This window comes from Aspergillus viridinutans (assembly GCF_018404265.1).
Source record: "Aspergillus viridinutans IFM 47045 DNA, scaffold_12, whole genome shotgun sequence".
Lineage (NCBI taxonomy): Eukaryota > Fungi > Ascomycota > Eurotiomycetes > Eurotiales > Aspergillaceae > Aspergillus > Aspergillus viridinutans.
Window position 1 is genome coordinate 552,613 of NW_025091228.1, and position 22,231 is coordinate 574,843.

The 22,231-nt window shown below is 50.3% G+C and overlaps 6 protein-coding genes across 6 annotated transcripts; 3 read left to right on the forward strand and 3 right to left on the reverse strand.

The window, feature by feature from the left end:
- Positions 1-4,003: 4,003 nt before the first annotated feature.
- On the forward strand, positions 4,004-6,770 carry Aspvir_002605 (putative C6 finger domain protein; the record flags this gene model as incomplete). Its single annotated transcript, XM_043274203.1, has 6 exons — positions 4,004-4,411; positions 4,513-4,625; positions 4,691-4,950; positions 5,002-5,194; positions 5,249-5,838; positions 5,899-6,770. 6 exons carry the CDS (start codon positions 4,004-4,006, stop codon positions 6,768-6,770), a joined length of 2,436 nt encoding a protein of 811 aa, XP_043130138.1.
- A 440-nt stretch (positions 6,771-7,210) lies between these two features.
- Aspvir_002606 (uncharacterized protein) lies at positions 7,211-8,462 on the reverse strand (the record flags this gene model as incomplete). Its single annotated transcript, XM_043274204.1, has 2 exons — positions 7,211-8,305; positions 8,370-8,462. The coding sequence occupies 2 exons, from the start codon at positions 8,460-8,462 to the stop codon at positions 7,211-7,213; spliced, it is 1,188 nt and encodes a 395-aa protein (XP_043130139.1).
- A 1,693-nt stretch (positions 8,463-10,155) lies between these two features.
- Aspvir_002607 (putative chromatin remodeling complex subunit (Rsc9)) lies at positions 10,156-12,283 on the forward strand (the record flags this gene model as incomplete). The annotated part of the gene is made up of 2 exons (XM_043274205.1): positions 10,156-10,357; positions 10,428-12,283. 2 exons carry the CDS (start codon positions 10,156-10,158, stop codon positions 12,281-12,283), a joined length of 2,058 nt encoding a protein of 685 aa, XP_043130140.1.
- A 677-nt stretch (positions 12,284-12,960) lies between these two features.
- On the reverse strand, positions 12,961-13,640 carry Aspvir_002608 (uncharacterized protein; the record flags this gene model as incomplete). Its single annotated transcript, XM_043274206.1, has 3 exons — positions 12,961-13,316; positions 13,408-13,561; positions 13,632-13,640. The coding sequence occupies 3 exons, from the start codon at positions 13,638-13,640 to the stop codon at positions 12,961-12,963; spliced, it is 519 nt and encodes a 172-aa protein (XP_043130141.1).
- A 3,159-nt stretch (positions 13,641-16,799) lies between these two features.
- On the forward strand, positions 16,800-19,513 carry Aspvir_002609 (putative integral membrane protein; the record flags this gene model as incomplete). Its single annotated transcript, XM_043274207.1, has 9 exons — positions 16,800-16,952; positions 17,012-17,048; positions 17,122-17,189; positions 17,246-17,619; positions 17,677-17,744; positions 17,809-18,173; positions 18,825-19,034; positions 19,096-19,200; positions 19,277-19,513. 9 exons carry the CDS (start codon positions 16,800-16,802, stop codon positions 19,511-19,513), a joined length of 1,617 nt encoding a protein of 538 aa, XP_043130142.1.
- Positions 19,514-19,933: 420 nt separating this feature from the next.
- On the reverse strand, positions 19,934-21,993 carry Aspvir_002610 (stromal membrane-associated protein; the record flags this gene model as incomplete). Its single annotated transcript, XM_043274208.1, has 5 exons — positions 19,934-21,274; positions 21,330-21,432; positions 21,489-21,533; positions 21,593-21,761; positions 21,885-21,993. 5 exons carry the CDS (start codon positions 21,991-21,993, stop codon positions 19,934-19,936), a joined length of 1,767 nt encoding a protein of 588 aa, XP_043130143.1.
- Between the last annotated feature and the right edge of the window lie 238 nt (positions 21,994-22,231).

The window sequence follows — 22,231 nt, forward strand, 5'->3', positions numbered from 1 at the left end:
CAGGCTGGATCCCAATGAACGGCTGGTCCCGAGAAAATACCACGCTAGGCCTATTTGGTATGGACTAGCAAAGTACGTTGACTAACACAAAACGGGGAGAAATGCTATCGAAACACGTTGTCAAGCCTAGCTGAGTCTACATTCCATTAACCTGCAAGACCACGATGCTGACGATGAGAACGAACAATGAAGAATACTCATTACATTCGAGGAATGTATCGGTTCTTTGTGCCCGTCCTCGCTGGTCCGGACATGGTGCAAGCAAGAAAAATTGGAATGCTTCGTGGGCTGGTCCACCCGCCACAATACTCGAAGCGGATCCATGGATGACAGTAGTGGTGTGCATGAAACACACACAGAGTTTGTGGGCATGTGTGGCCGCTACCATTGGTCTCATCCATCACTTTCTGGGGAAAAAAGTCTTGCCCTCGACATTGATATTATTACGGACCTCAAATCTTTCCCTGATCAGCCTTGTCAGGTCGCCTCCTGGTCATATCATTTAGATTGAACATGGACAAGTATTAACGGCGCATCGTGTGGTACCAGAGATTCCGCTGCTGTCAATTGTCATACATGTATAATCTGGCCAGGTACAATGACAGACACTCAATTGGTAAAGCCGCATGTAACACTTGACTGGAAATTCCAGTGACTTGGAAGAATACTTTCAATCTTGTAGTGACAGCTTCACGTTTCCGACATAAAATCCTGTGCACCATCTATCAGACACTCCGCAGGCAGGCGGCAGCCTATGAACCCAAAATTCTCCAGTCCTTTTGAGTGTCAGACCTGATATCCTAGTTTACGTGATACCCATACTCTCCAGGCCTTAGGGCTCAGGAACAAATATGAAATGTGGAATTCAGCCAAACTTTGTGTGCTGGTCGATGGATCCCATTAATAATATTACGAAATCCTGGGGCAGAAACCCGCCAGATCTCCAGAGTGAGAAGGCGCCAGAGTGCAGAGGAGTCTTGGATCAAGATGAGATCCAACAGAAAACTTCAAAACTTCAGTAATAATCTCGACGGATAGTGCACTCGAGTACAGGAATCTGTTCAAACCTTTCATTCTATCTGGTTACGGAGTACGTATCCAACCTTTTGCCCAATAACAACCGGAAGACCTAACCGCTGATTGCCACCCATTTTCTAGAAAACTTATGTCATCTTCCATGCAGAAGGAGCCATCAACCACAACCAACCAATTTCAACGAGTCAACGGGTTGAGAAACGTGCGCCTGGACATGAAGTCGCATTGGGCCATGGTTGACTCGTTTCATTGTGCCAGTCTTTTCCATTCCTAGTCTCCTGTAACTTCATCGAAAGTCTCTTTATATCGACCTACAGCCAAAGTCCACACGGCTGCGCCATCATGCCTAGACGCGGGACTACCACTACCTACCGTCGATTGTACCCTACTTACTGTCCAGGGCTGTACTGTAAAATCAAACACAGCCTGCTTTGCTCACCTCCCCCAGCTGACAGTCCAGTCTTACCTCCTTATGAACACCAACATTAAGACGTCCACCCATTCTTATTGGCATGCAGGATTCACGATCCGATCACCAACAACGCTGGCAAGAAACCCCGGTAATTCTCCTGGTTGGCGTACTACAAACTGCAGGATGGCGTCACAGCTTCTCCTTTGGGGCATTTGCAGCTTTTTTGGATGGCTCTTTTAGTAACAGGTTGATTGGAGGTATCTAGCCCGTGCTCTGTCGTTCTACGCAACGGTCATGTGGCGGGGCCCTGATCTGCACCCGTTTGATCTCTTCCTCCGCCAATCATAGCCACCCGGTGACCCGGCAAGGGTAAAACCGGGTCTTTCGGCGCCCCGTCCTCGTCCTTATCCGACGAAAAAACGGCGGCCAAGTAGCTAGCAGCTGGTACCTATTCTGGCCTTTACGAGGCCTCTGTTGGCTGGTGAACCGTGTTGGCACTTCAAAGAGGTATGGCACTTGGAACAAATCAGGTACAGTGTGGTATCTACTACTACTCTGTAAGTCTGTAGGGAGGAGTTCTTAGGTATATTCGAGGGAATGACATCGGAACCCAGGATCTGAGCGTCCAAGCGGCTCCGTCTGACGATCAGCGTAAGGGGAATTATATCTGTCCACTGAGAAAATACGATCTTCGACGTCATGCGAAAATGGAAAACAACTGTTGAGACTTGCACTTGTACAGTACAGTACAGAGTAAGGAATCAGGGACGTCTCTGGACAACGGTGAATGGCCAATTCATCCACTACAGCGAACAATCGCACTATGTAACCCAAGTGTTGACCAGTTGATCCTTTCATAGACGGAGACTCAAAAATATCTTCCCACACAGCCTGATACGTCACAAGTGTTCTTGGCTGACAGATATTTTGACACGGCAGCAAGTCTGGGATACGATACTACGCTTTGTTTGGATCATGCTAAAATGTTTCGATCTCAACATTTCTTCAATTGAATTCCCTAGGTTCTGAAATGGCCACCGTGTCTTCGTCAACGTTGATGTGCTTGAAATGATAGCAGGCCTTGCGGCCTTACGGGCCGCTAAGCGCGGTCTATTCAGCGCCGGTTTCGCTCCATCAACGAACCATGCTTGCTGTGGAGGACAGACGTGGAGGAGTGCGTGAAACGGTGTCTATTAGCTCATAACAATGGTAGTAGCGCATTTGATCACGAAAGGCCCGAATTAGACTGAAACCCTTCCTGATGTCAGAACGGAAGTGTATTGAGTCCTGGAGGATGAGATAAGACACCTGGTAGTAGCATATGGTGAAGGGATAACTACACTTTAGATGCGTGGATATGACTGTGAGAGTCTCATATCAGACTATGCACCTTTCTATTCTGTACAGACCGCAATGAGCCTCCAAAGATATTTACAAAAACTTTGCCACATCCCGACGACGTTAACTATTGCCCTTAATACTTATATACGAGTTCACAGAGAGGTAAGACAGCGTCACCATAGACGCCGCTCGAGCAAGGCATCAGCTAGTCCTGAATTGCACATTCAAGACCATAGCACTGTCGCTGAAGTTTCTGGCACGGATTTCCATGCTGTTTAGTAGGTCAGGCTACATGCTGAGCAAGGTTTGAGCAATTTTCACCATGTCTAGGTGCTGTTCCTGGCACGAATCACTCTGCGGTCGTCTGATTTAGATCTTTTAGATTCAGCTCTTAGAGTCAAACCACGTTGTTCCTCGAGCTCCATGGGTTAGGGGCATGGAGAGAAGCCTTGGATGGTCAACCAGGCCGGAAAGACACATTGGCCAACGCCAATGTTGGTGTTAGCGAGAGAAGTACTGAGACAGCAATTTCTCTCAGCACAGAGAAACCATGGCATCATGCTTAGAATGTAAGAAGAAGAAAGCCAACAGAATAAGTTGTGAGCATATAATTTTATATTGTGCTGTGTTGTGGTAACTCGATCATCCGCACAAGGGTGAGCGCTGAGTTTGCACGACAATCGCCTCAGATATCAAAATGGACGCGATCAGTAATGAGCAGCGCTGGAGGGATTCTGAAGGCTTCGGAGCCACCTCTTTTCCACAAAGATGCCATCTCCCAATCGTAAAATCATCTCCAACTCGTCTCGCCCCCCTCGAGATGTTGATTTAGTAGAGTCTGGGCCGGTGGGAAATAGTATTAATCCGCTCGCTGGACGCAGAAACAAAAAGCCGGACCCCCGCGTTGGCGCGATCATCCCGAAGGTGTGAAACTATATCATCAATCCCACATGCGATCGCAAGCTCGAATTGTTCCTGTCTTTCTCAATTTTGTCGCGCGATCATGCTTGCTGCGTCAAGCTCACAGCGCCGACGACACACGGCGCTAGCCCCTTCAACATGCCTCTCCGCCCAGGCAATTTTAGCCTGTAAAACCTTGCCTGCTGTCACTCGCGTCCTTCCGTCCTCCAACTACCTCCTTCCGTCATCACCCCGGAGCCTCGCTCCACCATCAACACCCACCTTCTACGCGTGAATATCTACTTTATGGACGCAATGAACTCCCGCGAGCATTCTGATATGCCTCCGGCTACATCCTACCCGTCTCCCAACGCGGCGCAAATGGCACAGGGTTCCATGCCGTACTATGGGAATCGCCAGTTGACCGCCGACGAACTTTTGTCCGCCGAGCTGTCGCACGAGGCTTCCGGACCAGGCCTGAACGATGGTCCGAGCAACGGCGTGCATCATGGCCAATCGATGGTTATGGGCTCGTCCAACCCTGGTGGCGCTGATATGGGACGCCCTTCATCGCCGGACCAACACCAACAACATATGCTGCAGTTCACTCCCAGTCAGCAGGTGGGCGTCGATCCGAATCATGATCTGAGTTATGGAGACCAAAGCGCTAGAAGGAAGAGGTCGAAGATTTCTCGGGCCTGCGATGAGTGTAGGCGCAAGAAGGTAGGGATCCTATACCTCATTTTTCTTTTTCGGTTTTCGCGTTCTGTTTTTGCGCGACGCCACACCATCGTTCCAAGGGCTTACACATGATGGTTTACTAGGTCCGCTGCGATGCAAGCTCTGAATCCGGTGTCGAGACCTGCTCGAACTGTCGTCGACTTGGCGTCGCGTGCCAGTTCAGTCGTGTGCCCATGAAACGCGGTCCTAGCAAAGGGTGAGAAGCGCAGCGCCATTTGCTCCTCAGGACATTGGAACGAAGTTGCTGACATTGGTCATCAGTTATATCAAGGAACTTGCGGAGCGTCTACACACTCTCGAGAGTCAGATGCAGCCTGCTATGGTGCACCCGGACATGCCGTACCAGGCCATGAATGAGGTGTCGCCTCCCCGACCCTACCAGGAATTCTCCCCACCAATGGATGCCGGCCCTATTGGTCGTAAGCGGACCTATTCTGTTTTCGAGGGACTGCCGGCTGGACTACCAACCACGTCTTATTCTCAACCTCAGTTCAATCCCAGAGGTTCGCAAAATGCATTCGGTTTGTCTGCCTTACCTCTACAAGGTGATGTTACTTGACTGACTTTGATAGATGCTGGCGAGACATCGACGGATCCGATGAACCCGTCGGTCATGGGAAATACCGCACCCAAACCAGGAAATCTATTCTGGTCGACTGGAAACGAACATGAGATTCCACATGGCCTTGACATCCCGGATGTGTCTAAACACGGAATCGAAGAGGACATGACTCCTTTGGATGTCGATGAAGGTGCTCTCAATGCGTAAGTTCCTTTCATAACGTCCTACCATTTCTTATGATAGCTAACTATAGGCAGTTACTATGCTAAGATTCACACCATCTTCCCCATCCTGCCGCATTCAAAGGACCGTCTACTAGAGATTCTTCATCAATGCAGCCGCGAGGTCCAGGAGGTGTTCCTGTATGCTTTGTACACTGTGACGCACACTAACTTGGACCGTGTGCTAAGCACCTTCGAGAGAGTGACCTCGTTTGATAATGCGCAGGATCTTCTCTTATATTACACTCGGCAGCCGGCCCTGGTTCGTCCAACTGCCGTCAACTTGGTATGGCTTCAGACTACGCTGCTCATGATACTAGACTGTGACTCGCGTGGGTCCGAGAACCTTGTCCTTAAAGATGGGTTGCCTAAACACTCTTTGATTCAGTCCGCCACTAAACTCGGTTCTGATATGGCAAAGAGTCTCGATCAGTTGAAGGCTAAACGGTCCTCGGATGCCGACGTGGATTCAGATGCAAACCTAGTGAGGCGCAGCTGGGTATCACTAGCTATATTGGCGCGGTGGTATGCCATCAGTGTGGCCGATCCGAGCGTCTTGGTGAACCAGGAAATAGGTGGTCGTGAAGATGAACGTGTTCTTGGATCCGTCACCGCGGGGATTGGTGGTACGTTTGAATTCCATTCCCTAATAACTGTTCTTGTCTGCTAACACCAATTGTTCTTAGCCTACTCTTCGTTCCTGGTCGAAATGACCACTCTTGCCGCCATCGAGCACAATGTCTGCCAGTCGAATACTGGACTAGGTCGCATGGTCGGTGCGAATTTGGTTGCTTCTCTCGAACGTCTGGGACAGGTTGAGGACCTCCGGGAGCCCTATGATGCAGCCGAAGAAGCACCATCGCACGGGTTCTTCGAAAGCCTGCAAAATCAACTCTACTGGACTGTCCGGCTGCTTATCAAACGACATATCTTTGTCTACAGCCCTTACGAAATTATCTACTGCGCGGTGGAGGTCATTAACGAGTTGCATAAAGCGACTATGGAGTCTCGCCCCACGACGCCTTTCGATCTCCACAGCTTAGCATTAGCCTCCATGACCTTGCTCGAAGCCACCGTTCTACCGGAGCATGCAAATGAGTGCTGGGACACGCTTAGAAAGGTTGAAGAGATCCTCGACCACCGCGCGAAGGTGTCTGCCGAAGCTACCGAGTTCGAAAATATCTACGCCACACCTGGCTGGGACTCCAAGATTCGCATCTTCATAGACTGGAGGCGTTCGCGAGCACAGGAGTCCCAGCATCAGGATTCCAGTGTCAACAAATCTAGCTCTACAGTGCCCCCGGTCTTGGGTCCGAACGAGCAACGCTCCCTTCAACATCTCGCGGATCTAGCCGTCGGCGCCGAGGGGTCTGTCGCTGCCAACGCGTCTTCGCCGCCACCGCTCGCCTCGACCGAGAACAACGTTAACACGACATCGCCCCATCTGGCGTCGTCGTCTGCGCACCAGACAAGCCGCGTAGTCGTCGACTTCACTCTTCTTACCAAAGAGGGTTATCTTAATGTCTTTTCGGGGCTGATTTACCGTCGAACTCGCTGAGCTCGGAGGCCATCCTCGGCAATGCCACATGTATTGACTATGATCGATAGGTTCCGTTTTTGCTAATCTCATCTCACATACTGTATCTGCGTACGTTTAGCCTGATCTATACCTTGTCTGTGTGATAAAAGCCTCAACGCTGTTTCCGTTTGCTGCTGATGTACTTCATTTGACTCATTACACTTGTACTTTTATCATCATTTAGGTTGGATAACTTCTCACAGAATAAAAGTTGTCTTTTTATACGCGTGCCGACAGCTAAGATAACTGTATAACAGATGTCTCTCTGATAGAGTGATACATGTCCGATTATTCACATGTCACATAATAGGATAGTCTCAACATCCTTGTCTTCAGTCTGTAGCCTCCGCGTGTAAGAATAGGTATGTAACGTGGAGTAGCTGGAATCAATTACGAAGAGAAACGAAGAGAACCTGACATCAACTCCCAAACGCAATCCGCCTCCATATACCCTCTACATCCTGGCAGAGTTTAATAAACCCATCATTCTCAAGATTTTGACAGATCCAGTTCTCCAGGCGTGCCGTGCGCTCTTGTGTCGGCGCAGAGAGATACGACGAGAGGTCTGCCGGGGTAGGGTCTTGTTGTTCGCGCCGGTGGACTATATTATTATTGCTTTCAAACATGGGTTGCTGCTCGTGCATGTGGACTTGTTGAGTTCCAGGTATGGTGGCAGGCTGCCCGAGGGAGCTTATAGACTGGATGGGTTGAGTCGGCGGCTCCTCGGTCAGGGTCAGCGGTGGGATTGAAGTGGTTGAACGCTTCAGGGTACCAGGTGTTGCTGCTTTTCTCCTTGGAGTGGGCTTTTTGGGGGCCTGACTCGAGGGTGGTGGTGGTGCCGCATCGTTTTCTGTGGTTGTAGGGATTTGAGCCCCTGCGCTGGGTGTTTGAGACTGGGACGTGGTGGAGGCTTCCTTTGCTGTTGTGCGGGATCTCTTCGCTGGCGGTTTTGAGAAGGGTAACTCTCTTTTTGGCGGGAGGAGTTGGCTCAGTGTCGTGATATCATGGCAAGCTGCCGTGGTGGACGGCTTGGGAGGAGCGCTTGGAGCGTCGGGTCTAGTCTCTTCCCCGGTGTGTGGTTGTATGGTTGCTTGAGGTGGTCTTGCTTCCAGTTCTGTGTAGCTGTTGGTTGATCCTGTTCCACTTGTGTCTGGAACCGTTGCCTGAGCTGTACCAGATGAAGATGGAGGTAGTGAAGACGCTGTCAGAGGACTTGTGTTAGCAAGAGCTTGTTGAGAGTGTGTGGATTGGATCGCAGCGCTACCGGCAGTGATGCTAGATGCACTTCCTAGCGCAAAAGCGGATGGTAGTACTGGGAACAGGGCTGCACTCGCGCTGGAGGGGAATGGTTCTCTAATGCCTAGGTTAGACGGTCCTGAGCGTGAATGCCATTGCGAGGATGTTGGTCTTCGAGCGAGCTGCGATGAGCCCACATTCGACTCCGAGAATGGACACCTGATATCGCTCAGGATTGCCAGAGCTGTGTAGAACTCGCGGTCCGAAGAGAACTTTAGCTGAAACCGGCGGATCTTGACTGCGTGAGAGGAAGGCCTGTTCACTGAGGTGTGTGTTACTTACGAATCCGTTGCCTGTTGGATATTTCACTGCGAGACAAGGCGACTTGACGACCACGGCGAAGATGGGCCTGGGATGGACGCTTTGTCCTGACATGTGATGACTAGACGTTTCTTGGATGAAGTGCCCAAGATCGACTTCTTCCTGCAATTGTCAAGTCATTGTACGGGTTAATCAGTGCTAACCTCTCATGGGACTCTAAGGCTGTGAGACAATACCACGATATTCTGGTCCTGAAAAACTCTCAGAAAGATTGGGCTCTGAGCTGAAGATATCCCCCCTGGGACTTTGTGAAAACAACATACAATGTCTCCATTGCTGAAAACATGACTCCAGTTCAATGGACCGTTATGATGAATGCTGGTTGTAGTATGAGAGAACTTTGCGAGGGACAACCGAGCCAGCTCAGTAGACTCATGGACTCTTTGAGATAAATGATACATTAGGAAGTTCCTTTGTCTCTAGTCATAGGTGTAGAAGGATAATGCAATCCGGTCTAATTATACTGAGTAGCGGCCGAATGTCATCAGAAGTCCAATGATAAAAGAATAGCAGAATGCAGTGAGGATGGCATGGCATAGTCAAGGCTCAGCAACCGGACGGCCTCAGGCAGCTATACCCAAATTCTTCTCATAGGTGTTGATTCTTTCTATAATATATGCTTGAGTCCTCCTATCCAGTTCTGACATTTATTATACCTTGGTCTCGGTGGGTACATTCCATGATTTCATCAAACATTATAATACAAAAGAGCTCCGGTATGATCAAGCGCAGTATCCAATCGGTCGTAGCATATCTCCTGATAGTCGCAGTAGAAGTTCCTATCTTGATATTGAAGTCAACGTTCGAAAAGCTGTATACAAGGAGTTATACAAAGAGGCGCATGCCTGAGGCACCAAGCCTTCCAAACATGACATGACATTCCCGGACGGAACAACATATAATCCGGACACGCGCCTGAGGCCAACGCAGATGGGCGGACTTTTTGCCTGGGATGCCAGGAACGAGGATCGCAGGTTCAGCTTCCTCCACACAGCCTGAAGGAGCACCACCAGGTCATTGACGCTTGATTTAGGCCTACCCTTGTCGCGACTTAATTTCTCTACTGCAGAAAGAAAATCGCATTCCTTACTTCAGATCTGTCCTCTCGAAGCTTCGTTGCTTTCACAACCGTAGTCGCATTCATCGGTTGGCTTCCGATAGCTCTAAATCGCGGCCGATCTCCCTCCGCGGTGTGACAATCGAACAAGCTTCGCAAACATTCACCTTGTCGGTAAAAGCCACAGCCTGTATTCGTATCGCTCCGTTCACCCTACCTCATATCATCCTCTCCTTTCGAAACACGCCTGCACGAGCAACCCGACACCCTCAGCAAATTCTACGCCGGCGCGTCTCAAACAGGACTCCACTTCCAACGAAGCGAAACTGGTCTCAGCACGTTATAGTGGGCATATTCTGGAGCTACATCGGCGTGGTCAAGTCTAGCCAGCGCGGCTCAGTTCATCCCCATAGCGAAGGGAGCGTTTCCAGGAAGCATTGGGATCAGGGCATTTCACCGGGTTAGTCACAATGTCGAACAATACACCGCGCACGTCCTTACGAGGCAAGTTTATCATCCCTTTTACAATGATTTCCGACCTAGATTGCTGACTGGATTAAAGAAGGCTTGCGGCAAGCTCCAAAAGCCAACCAACCTTTCATCCCAGACACTGCACCCGTTCGACGCTCGCACTCAAATGCGCACCACTCGCCGCAGCCAACCGGAGCACATACACATTCCACCGCGTCAATGGGGTCGAATATTCCACAAGCAATGCCCGAGAATTGGGAAGGGAGGGACCAAAGACAAGTTCTAATGTCCACGCGTGAGGTAGCAACACCCGGGAACAGACCTGGCCTTTTTGCGACCCTGCACGATCGAGGGAAGGTGCCTAAGCAACCAGATTTCTATGACCCTTACTTTCCGCTCAAATATCTCGAGGTACCCAAATGTACGTGAACTGTGTCGTCAAATTACTACCGCCTGCTTGTCGAGACCTATTTACTGACCCTGCGATGCAGCCGATCATATTTATAAAAGAGCCCACTACGGTCTACAATCAGGGATTCCCGATGAGGTGGATTTTGCATTATACCACCTTGTTCAGATTTCGAATCAACGATGGGATAAATTCAAGTTTGAAGGTTTCCCTTTGCTTGCGGAGAACCTCATGGCAAAGGCCCTGGATATTTCCCTTGTCACAACCGGAGTGAAGTGGGAGCTTCAGTATGATTTTCGGCAACCTGATGATCGCGTCAATGTGTTGAACTCACTACACGGCACACGAGATCTATTGGAGAAAATCAAACAAATACCGGTTACATTGCCGGAAGACACCCTCGAGACGTACGAATTCAACCACCTTCTCCGCAACGTTAAAGAGGCGACCTTGGTTCTGCGGAACATGGTCCTTTTGAAAGAGAATGCGTACTATGTGTCACGGTACGCGAAAGGCCTGCTCCGAGACTTCCTCGTCATTATGATCAACATGCCCAATCAGCCTCGTCTCAACGAGATCAAGAACGACGCTTTGGACATTGCAGAGGAGGTCACCAAGTTTATGAAGACCGATCCGGAGGACCCACTTTGGATCTCACTTCTCAATTGTCTTGAGTCGCCAGATCGCGCTCACGTGGTCCGCGCACTCTGGGCTCTCACTCATTTCTCCACTGAACTAGACGAGCCAGAGGCGAACCGAGCAATGGAACGGATACCAAAGGAGACTTTGCAGCAGCTCTACTTTCACACTCTTCTCGACTTGGACAAAGATATTCTCAGTGGTGCACTGGACTTCTGGTACCAGTATACACTTTCATCCGAGAACGTTGAGACTTTGATTGAGGTCTTCAACTTGCCTACCGTCTTCGTCCCTCGGATGGCTGCATTGTTAACGCACGAAGGCCGACCAAGCAAGAAGGAAACTGTGTTGCAAGAAGAAAAGGTGGCTCCCCCGCCGTCGGATATCCCTCGTGTGCCGCCCGAGCTCATGAAAGAGCTGATGGAGCTTTCGGAGCCTGAGCGGAGCTCGCGTTGGCTCCGGTGCTGCTTTGTTGAGGACCTCGAGTGTGAGATCACCCAAATTGCATTGTGGCAGGCGTATCAGAGCAGATTTGCAGACCCTCGTCTTCCCGGTGGTGGTGTTCTCCCTGCGGCTGAATTCATCAAGAATGTCAGTACCACTTTCACGAACGCGCAGGCTCAAGTGATCAATGGTCCTGGTGCAGCGACGAAATTCATCATCAAAGGCATTCGGCCGTTGGAGACCGCCTATACCTTTGAGGGCTTTCCCTACGTTCACTGCAAGTGGGCGGACAACACGAAACCCAGCAAGGCGTGTCAGCGCGCTTTCAAGTCGCCGGCAGAACTTCGCCATCATGTCTTCACGGAACACATGAGTCTCAAGCCTACTGAAACGCCGGGACACTACAATCTGGAGAAGGCGGAGTCGCCGGTTCATACCTGTCTTTGGGACAACTGCACGAAATTCCGGTCGTCTGGTCCGAGTGCCAATACTGCAATGGTCGCCGGGCATGTTTCAGCACATTTGCCCGAGGAACGTGCCCCTGATGCGGAGCCACCGACATCCAAACGGGCGGTGCTCCAAGAGCGCATCGTCCGCAAATGGTACTACCTGGACACCCCAGTCAATGAGCGGGGCGAGCCGTTCGGAGTGGCCTACAAGGCTGCATTAGTATTGCGCAACCTTGCCCGAAACCTACCTACGGGTATTGCACCACAGTACAACGGGCTTTCGTGGAAGAAAGCCGTCTTCCTCAGCCATCGTCCGAAGATCGTCGAAGCATGGGACCGTAACCGCTCATTGCGTAAGGAGCTTACCGAGTTGATCATGGTAATAGAGAAAGAGGATTATTACTGAACTCTGGACGAGAGAAACGAAATGAATATTTGGATGATCCTACCGCTTCAATGACGGCAGTTCAGTTCGTTCTCCTTTCAAACTCGCTAGTCCTCGTCCTTGTTCTTCTGCATGGCTATTGATGTACAATAATACCCTTTTTCTTTCGCATGATATCTTTCGATAATTTTTTCGTTCTTTTTTTCATTCTTTTTCACTTCATGAGGAACTCCTCACCTCAATCAAAACCGTACCCTTGGGTGAGGGTTCGGACAGAACCAGCAATCTGAAATACATGGCGTCTGGGTTTCGGGGTAGGAATCTGCTGGGTGATGCACGGTTTCCTTTAACGATGTACTATAGGTAGATCGCAGCCAGAAAAAAGTGACTCTAATTTGCTAGGTGCTCAATGATCCCAGGTCACTTATAAAATTTATCGGAGCATGAGAGCTCTTATCATTTTCATCCCTTAAGCCGCGTCAGCTGGGTATCAGCAACACCAATGGTGTCATAGGTCTCCGATGAAGTCCTCGTAGAGCAACCATGACGCCGCACGGGAACTCTCCAACGTTGGATCTCTGGGCCATTGGATCCCTAGCATTGGGCCACGGGCTGATTCCGGCAATTTTTTTGGGGGAAGGAGGAGTCCGTACTCAGCGAACTGGTGTGGTCTAAGACCGGGGCAAAGGATTCATCTGTCAGGATTTTCGGAGGAGTTTCGCCGCTGGTCGTTGGACGTCGAGGACTTGACTGTGGGTTCGGTAAAGTCTTGCAGATTCCGTGATCCGATAGTCCAAGTTCAACGCGATGTCGCTGTCGTTGGCATTGACAAGTAAATGCGAATCAAACCAACTTGCTTGCATAATCAGCCCAGAGGCACGCTCCATGGCGGTTTTTACGCCGTGAAAGCCAATGTCATGCCGCAAACGCTTCGTATTTCTCTTCCAGATGGCTAGGTTCAGGCAAATGTAGTGACAGTGCTTGGGCGATGCGAAGTGCCAGACCGAGAAGAGACCAGCCGACTCTGGTCTCGAGACCGAGGCGACATCGATCTCTGAATTAGCAGAGAGTTTCGCGGTCAGCTGTGATTTCCGCTAGACCCTACCAAGAAAAGGACAAAGGCTTGCATGGCAGTCAGGTAGAACCTGCGCCCATGGGCTGGCCCTGACCAGGCAATCGAAAACGCGAAGTAATCTCATGATTATCAAGCACAGCAACGAACTGGAGATCACCGCCACTCTCATTGGAAGACGCCGGATATTGTTCAGAGCGCTGGCCAAAGTCATCTGTATCGCTTGTCTAGCCAGTTGGTTATTTAGTGCCCGTAGCTCATGTTGAGAACGCCAAGGTGTTGACGTGATCAACTTACCTGGGTCATGATATTAGCCGAAAAAGGAACTGGCGGAGAACGGAAGAGGCCTCGATGGCACTGTATTATTATTGACATCCTCGACAGCAGAATTGATCTTCAAGTGATCTGCAGGAGCAACCTAAACGCGTGGAGGTGTTACCCGAGTCTGAAGAGACGGCGGCAGACGAGGATAGTCTTGCGACGACACCGCAATCATGGTTTTCGGTAAGCTAGGACCAGTTGCTCAAGTCGAGATACTCGCTTCGCCAGGTTATGTTCAGTCTCAATTTCAGGCGAATGCTCGCATGCTCGCTTCCCAGACTGATGTTGTGATATCGCATGCAACGGCAGCAGTGGGAGCACGGACACGCTTATCACACTTTTGCTTGGGGGCGAAGACAGGATTCGCAACCCAAACGGATCATGTGTTTGGACGAGCTGAATTACGATTGAGACGGACCTGTATCGGAATGATTCCGTTGTGACGATCTGCCATTATCGCCAACGGATGGCTCTCATCATAGCAAAAGCCACTAAGGTCGCTGCTCTGTGGATTATCTGCGTTACTGTCTGAGGCACCAGGTGTTTGGCGAGAACCTAGGTATCATCCTGCCTAAGGCACTTGCTGCTTTCTAAGCTTCATTGCCTATTCCTTTGATTCCGTCTGCATACTCCGTACTTTTGACACACTTCTGAGACACAGACGTCGTGTTGTATCTGGACTGCATTAGGAGATATGTCGATCACAATACGGAGTACTTGCAGCATTGTTTAATTCCATGAGGGCTGGCTAAATCGCCGATGTAACCTAAACTAGGGATCAGTAAGACTGTTGTCATGTTGTTTGACCCCTTTTTCACTATGTGATGCTCTTTCAGGATTCAATAATAATCAGAAAAACAAGCAAACGAATTATTCAATAGCCTTCGAGGCAGATAGTGCTAGGTACTGACGGCTCAGGTATTCTTGTCGCCAGCCCAAAAGAGTCCTAACCTGTTTCCTGAATGGGTAAGATGGGTAAGATGTGACTCGATTTGTCGAGACTGTGGTGTCGCCCCTTAATCGCCATTCACTCAGAGCTGAGAGGTTCTCCCTTGTGCTTCACTGCTTATGTTCTCTTCGAAGTCGACGCCAGTCATCTAATAGGTGGCACTTTCCAGGCTTATCCTACAAGATCAATGCCATTATCTCACATAGTATCTCTCTCAAATCAAAACCTGCACAGAATCGTGGCCCCGCCATGGGGGCGTGGGAGGGATCGAGGTGTCAAAGCTGGGCCTTTCCCTTATTGCGTTAATCTCGTCCGAGTTAAAGCCTAAAGATTGAAAAGTCGAGACTAAAAACACCCGAACTCGATGGTGGAAGGGTGGATCCAAGCTAGTATGTCACTCTCACGCCGCTGATTGCAGTTGGCGGCAGAAAATTCGCCGTTCTGAAAGTTCATGTCGATGACCATCATCGGAACTATCGACAATTCGAATATGCTGCAGTCTCCTCGTGATTGAACCGTTGAATCCCAGGAAGTTGGGTCTGGATTACCCCCTCGCACGAGCAACAAGCTTGGCTATACGGAATAGCATGATGAAGACGCCGACGGTGGTCTAGAGCGCTAACCTAGGAATGGAGACACTAGACAAGTCGTGCATATATGATCGACAGGATCGCGCACACGTTCATGCCATTGCCGGGACGCAGATTACCCCTCGTTGGAACTTGTGTCCCAGACGAATGTAAGTGTTGCACCGAGCCTTTGTCCTGAGGGGTGAACTAGCAGTAGGAGTAGATCTTGAAGTTCGAAGAGATAGAGAGAGTGTCTGTTTTGTTCCAGACGTTCGTTTTTTGACGGGCGATACTACTCCGAAACTCACCTATTGGCTCTCTAAACTGACTGTCATGCCGACTGAGCCGTGGTTCACCAACAGGTCAATCTGCCACTGTCACTGAGGTCCATTTTCCTACAACGGGTGGGGGTATCCTGGAACTGATTTTCGAGGCAAGCCATGGAAGCATCGGGCTTCACAAAAGTCAAAGTCCAATCATTGCCATAAATTCCCGGGATTCCCGACGTGACAACAATGCCTTTATTCGGAAATGGTTACCGCACTGTGTGAGTCTGATAAAGATGGTGCCTGGAACATACGGAGACATTCTGTATATGATCCATGGGTGTACTTCCCGTTCTGAACCATATTTCTAGTTACCCTCCTGGGAGCAGGAACAGCCCAAGTATTCCATTCCAGCAGCACACATTCTGATCTGGTGCCATTATTCCTTATTGGGCCTACGTAATCCCCAGTTCGGAAAGGACGAGTCTGGGCTGTGATATTATCCTTCTTGGTCGGTTGTTACTGTTAGAACTAGTTATCGAGTGAACTGACTATTTTCTACTCCGTAGGTGTCACTGTGTCAATCTCCTGAAAAGCCGAGTCCGACTTGAAGGATGTGCCGGAGAAAGTGGAATCCCTAAAAGACCGAGTACAACTATCGAATCCTCCAAGAACCAATTACTGAACGATGATTTGCTGATCCTTATTCCAATTTCTTCACGTGGGGTTTAGACTCCATCCTGATTCCTGGCATAGACGCTCAACAGACATCAGCTCCATTGCTCCACATTAACTCCGGTACTATTACTCTTAGGCTATCGCTTAACCTAACTGTCCACGAACCTTGAGACGCCAGCCAATGGACCCTAATAGGATATCCCTGAATCAGGAATCGTATCCTGAGGCCTGAGCGTCCGTAGAGCAATCCGAACTTGGCCATCATCATGATAAGATTTCTGGTTGGAGCCCGAAGGACGTACTGTTCAACTCTCTCTCCGCTTTTTTTTCGAGTCTAGCGATATCAGGATTGAGATGATCCATGTTTCTGTGCTCAGGTGGGACCTGATATTCTTTGATAATATGGAGCTTGCCTCCTCTGAAGTGCTCTCTTTGTTACATTGACTCTCAATCCTTCTAATCTGAGTTTCACTCCTTCGCCATGTGCACCGCACCGAGAATAACTGATATTGGAGCCTCTCCCAACTGTTGAGCACCACTACTAGGCTGTTCTGAATGTCACTCATTACTATTATAACCCCACGATCCTTACTCCTGCTACCTGCACTACAATCTCTATCAACTCGATATCTTCCATCCTTTTGCGTTTTGTTCTTCCCCGGGGCCCAGTGCAAAAAAGACAATGGCATTCGGAACAGCCCGCGGCCGGGAGGCCCTCTCTCTCAGCATTGCATTTACCACCTTGGCCACTGTTTTCACGTTTGTCCGAATTTACACACGAGCATTCCTTGTGAAGCAGATGGGCGCTGACGATTGGGCTATTATTGTGGCTCTGGTAAGCCTTTTCCAGCAAGTTCCATAGCCATGGTCGGATTTGTCGGCTAACCCTCGCAGGCCTTTAGTTGGGCTTTTTTCGGTCTGTTTGTTGGAGGTATGCATATGCCCTTTCTGAAGCCATGAATGGCTATGCTTGCTTGCGTTTGGTGCTTACGGTGGATAATTAGAGGTCAAGTATCTCATGGGAGAGCACTATGTGAAAATCCCGCCAGACATTCTTGTCAAACAAATGAAGGTGGGAAATGCCTGTTGTTCTGATCGTTTTGATGTCCGGCTGATGTGTACCTTCAGTGTTTCTGGGTAACGATACCCTTGTATCAAGCGAGCCTGCTTACTACGAAAGCCTCGATTCTGCTACAATACAAACGAGTTTTCTCGACACCGCGCATGCGTTTCGCCTGTTGGTGGTTGATTGGATTTCTGGCCGTGTATGGATCATGGGCATTCATCAGCGCCTGGGTCACTTGCGTACCTGTGTCCAAGTTTTGGTATCCTGACAAGCCCGGGTATTGTCTTAACAAGAAGGCCCTTTGGTTCTCCAACTCGGCAATCCACATTTTCACGGATATCCTGATCCTGGTATACCCCATGCCAGTGCTCAAGAACCTGCAACTCCCCAGACGACAAAGGTACGCCCTTATGGCCGTCTTTGCTCTGGGTTCATTGTGAGTTTCGTTCCTTCTCTAGGCCTCCACACTTGGGTTGCTGACCACGAATCAAAGTGTCTTGATAACGAGCATTCTCCGACTGGAGAGTCTCCTGGTCATTTCCAACTCGTCCGATCCAACTTGTGCGTTTTTCCACGTCGACATAACCCTGCCTGCCAAAGAAGCAAACTAACTCTCAACTCGTAGATGATAACCCAGGCGCTGCCATGTGGTCCGCCATCGAATGCAACGTCGCCATCATCTGCGCCTGCCTCCCCGGCATCCGCGCCCTCATCTCCAAGCTCCTCCCCCGCTTCCTCCCCAGCTACAAGACCAGAAGCAACACCAGAAACAACACCCGCAACACCAGGACCCAACGCAGCCGCGTCACCCAGTTCTCCAACTTCCATGATTCTATCACCGGCCGCCAGCCTGATTTCCACATGCAGTCGATCAGCCACGGCCCGGAGGGCGGCGACGACAAGGCAAGCGGTTTCGAGGAAGGCGCTTCGAACAAGATCAAAGTGACCACCATTGTGTCACAGGAATCCGTATCGAATGATGCCTCGAGTGTGCGGCAGCTATTATAAGGATTGTTCTTGGACGGTTTCTCTCTGCCGTGTATGACTTTTGGATCTTGTCAAGAGGTCTGGACTAAGTGATGATGCTAATGATTTCTTTATGCTAATTCAATATCTACGCTGCTTGGCTAATCTGCCTTGAAGTTATTTACATGCTATCCTACAAGTAGCTAATATACTAGAGTAGGGCAATTAGCCAGTTGACCGTATTGCTTATGCTAGATATCTTGAAGCAGAGAAACTACTGACGCAAAGGAAGTTAAAGATTGGCAAAAACGATGTAGAAGTTCTTTTCAAGGAGGTCTCGAGAGTCTGGGCACAAGCGAAGATTCCTCGCGTACCCCGACCCTAGCATCAAGGCCTTCTGAACTTGACGAGGATGAGGATGGATAAGGCACCAAGTCAGAGCTCGATATTACGAAGCAACAATTCGAAATGCCTAGGTCAAGTTGGAGACAACAGTGAAGACGTTAGAGGGCAGCCAACAAGCCCTTCGGGACCTCAAGAACTGTACAGACCTTCGAAACACAGCGTACCCTGGTTACGCTTCGCACGGAAATTGCACAGCTCCATCGCACGCCTCCCCCATCGCTCCTGGAGGTGCCCCATGGCGTCTATCTACTACTGCTAACACTTAGTTAGCAACAAATCCACGGCATCCTCGAAGCATGCATCAGATACCTGGTAGACCTCCCAGAAAATATCACCAACTCGGTTCAGGTCTTCCCCAAGCTGGCCGAGACACAGGCAGGTGCTAAAAGACAAGGTGAAGCGGTTCGCTTCGAGTTCGACGTCAAAAACACAATGAAAGATCGCATCCGCGAGGGTATTTCCCGCGAGGTTCAGTTGACAGTAAGTGCAGGTCAACAAGAACCACATCACACCCGGATTGGATTTACTATCATCAAAAAAGATGAATATACGCCATGATAGCCCGGCCGACTTGAACGCGAGGATGAATGAACTTGCAAACTACTCTGCGAATGCTCAGAGCGGGATCAAAATGATCGTTGAGACGGTAACGTCTTCCCACTGCTCATTGCCATTCCCGTACGCGCTTTCGAGGACAATATCTAATCCGCACGCGTCGACAGAAACTAGATGAGATTGGACGCGGGCTCGTCGAAAGGGTCACGGACCTTCAGACAGTTATGTCTAGAGTTCCGAGTCTGAACGGTGAGGAACGCAACTCCATCGAAGACGGTGTCCACGAAGTGCAGCAAGTTGTTAGCCAGAAGATCGAAACGAGCCATGAGAACATACATGGGTTGACTATTAACGGCGGTGCTACCAAAAGGAGAAAGCGCAAGGCCGATCTAGACTGGGATTAGCCTCAGTGAGGTGTCCGTCTCAACCAAAAACCCTTTCAGAATGTTTGCTCTTGTCCGTTTCTTTATAGCTAGTCCCAGCATTATACAAAGGCACATCTTAACTGGAGTCTCGACCCAAAGAGGGATCCGTGGGAGGAAAATTCCCTCTTTAAGATCGCACAGGTAGAAATATAGCCATAAATAGCCCTGGAGCAGTCGTTCCAGTGTTGACTTCAGGTCCTCACTTTCTACATGTAACTCAATAAGATTATTATGTCAGACAGAATAGTAGTATTGTCGGTACCAAGAGAATCCAGCCAAAGTCCGGTCGAGGAAGTGAGAGAACAGATATAGATTCACATTGATCTGGCGCCTAAGTCTAAATTGACACCATGAGCACTATATGCAGTCGAAGAATTAACAACACAGGAAGAGATAGAACTACTGCCAAACATTAGAGAATAGATCATCAGCTCCGCCAAACCCGCCAGCCGGTTTAGGGGGGGCGCTCGAGGTCGTCGTGGTCGTGGTTGTTGTTGTGGTTGCAGTCGAGATAGGTGCGGCACTGGCCCAACCGCCAAAGTCTTCGTCGGCGGCTACGGTGGGTGCGGGTTTCGAGCTTGCGGCGGGGGAGGCCGGGGCTCCCCAGCCGGCGCCAATGTCGTTAGCTGTCAGTGTGTCGGGGACCTTCATCATGGTTGAGGTTGATGGGGCAGGGGCAGGGGCAGGGGCAGGGGCAGCGGGTTCGGGAGTGCTCCATTCGTTACCACCCCACGGGTCCACGTTGGGGATCATGCTCGCGACGGATGCTGTGGATGTCGAGGTTAACGGTTTCGGAGCTGGGGCTGAAGCGGGAGCAGGAGCCGGACTGCTCAAGTTGAAAGCGGATTTCAGCTCTTGCTGAGGCGACGTTGCCATAGGCGGTGCAGCTGCAGGAGCTGCAGGAGCCGGGGGCGAAGAGAGTCCGAAGAGATCGTTGGAGAAGGACGAACGTGGGGGGTTTGGCTTGGGCGAGGGAGCAGAGGCAAAGCTGGAGAAGCCCAAATCATGGCTATTGGACGAGATGGAATCGGCACGGGACTGAGGTTGAGGTTTCGCAGGTGGGATAGTCGGAGAGGTAAGGCTGTCAAAGAGACCGCCACCAAAGCCACTGCTGGCAGAGGCGGTAGGTGACGTGATCTTGGGAGCCGCCGGAGTGGATTTGGTGCTGGCGAAGCTCGTCAAATTGGCAAAAGGCGAAGGCTTTTCAGCTGGCTTGGAAGGCGGCGGAGAAGTAGTCGAGGGAAAGCTCAGTCCGCTGAAGGCATCGGTCAATCCGCCCAGGTTGGAAGACGCTGATTGCGGGGCCGGAGATGCTAAATCACCAAACGAAGACTGGCGCTCATGTTGCACGGGAGGCTGGGGCTTGGAATAAAGAGACAGGATGGATTGTTTCAGATCAGGTCGAGACATTCCGGTCGAGCCACCAGGGGTAGACACGGTGCTGGCTGGACGATTGGTGGTAGCGGGCTGAGCGCTTCCGAAGAAATCGAGTCCGAGCAACGAATCACCCGGTCGTGCCGGCTTTGCGGCAGGCTGTGGTTGCGACTGTTGCCTGGGGGCAGCGATCCGCGGGGTGGGATCTGTGGTGCTAGGGCGAACCGGCGGAGTAATTGGCTCGTCGTCACCGAAGAAGTCAATAGATGCTTGGGGGCGGTGTGTGATCGGAGGTTGGCTAGCATTTGCTACTCGTTGAGACGAGGAACGCTCAATCTTTGCCTTTTCCTGGACGACTGCAAGAGGCTTAAGAGAATGTCAATCCAACCGCAGATACAACAAATACGCTGCTAGAGCTTACCACGTTGTCATCACCCGCATCCAACGTTGMCGGGTCGGGCATTGGCCCGTCCATAACCCACCGCTTTGATTCATATTTCGTGCGAATGAAGTTCTCGATCTTACTATCCACGTTCCCATTAGCGCTGGTTATACTGCTGTGACGACGGGGCCGACTCACGCTTCGGAGGGGACGTGACCATGGGCGAGTTTGGCTTCCCAGTATCTGCGAATACATGATCAGCATACAATTCAACCCGCGAGCGTCGACGGCTCGATACATACTTGTTCGCTCTAGCATTGCCCCATCGGATCACACTCTGGAGTTGTTCATCGGTCCACGAATCGAGATCCACAGACTTCACCCGGCTGATATGGGTGCCCATCCCCCTGTGGATGCCCGAGCAACGGATACATATAAAGATTCCCAAATTCCATGAGGCCCATCGCGGATCTAGTACAATAGTCGTCAGTGAAACCGATCAATACACGGAGTTCAAAAGGCGCGGATTGTCAGTTGGATGTAGGCAGATAGGAAAGGACAAGACCAGGATATCCGGGTGCGGGCACAACTCACGCTTGTTGCGCTTGCAATCAGCACATATCTTATTGCACTCGATTTTCAGCAGGTTCTTGATGATCTGCTGGTTCTGAGCAGCCTGGGAAGGAGTCGCACGACGAGACATGATTGCTGGTAGCGCGGTCCTCTCGATGGCTGGAAGAGATGGAAATAATGGTGGTTGTATTTGGGGGAATTCAATAAACCGATGACAATCACCAAGTGGCGGATGCGGTGCGGCCTGAGGCAGCCAATTGTGGATGCCCGATGCAGAGAGCTGCACGTGCCCGGACATGCAAGACGGAGTCAACAAAGACTCGAAATTCGAATATAATACAAATTATCGAGTTCTATAAGTTTATTAT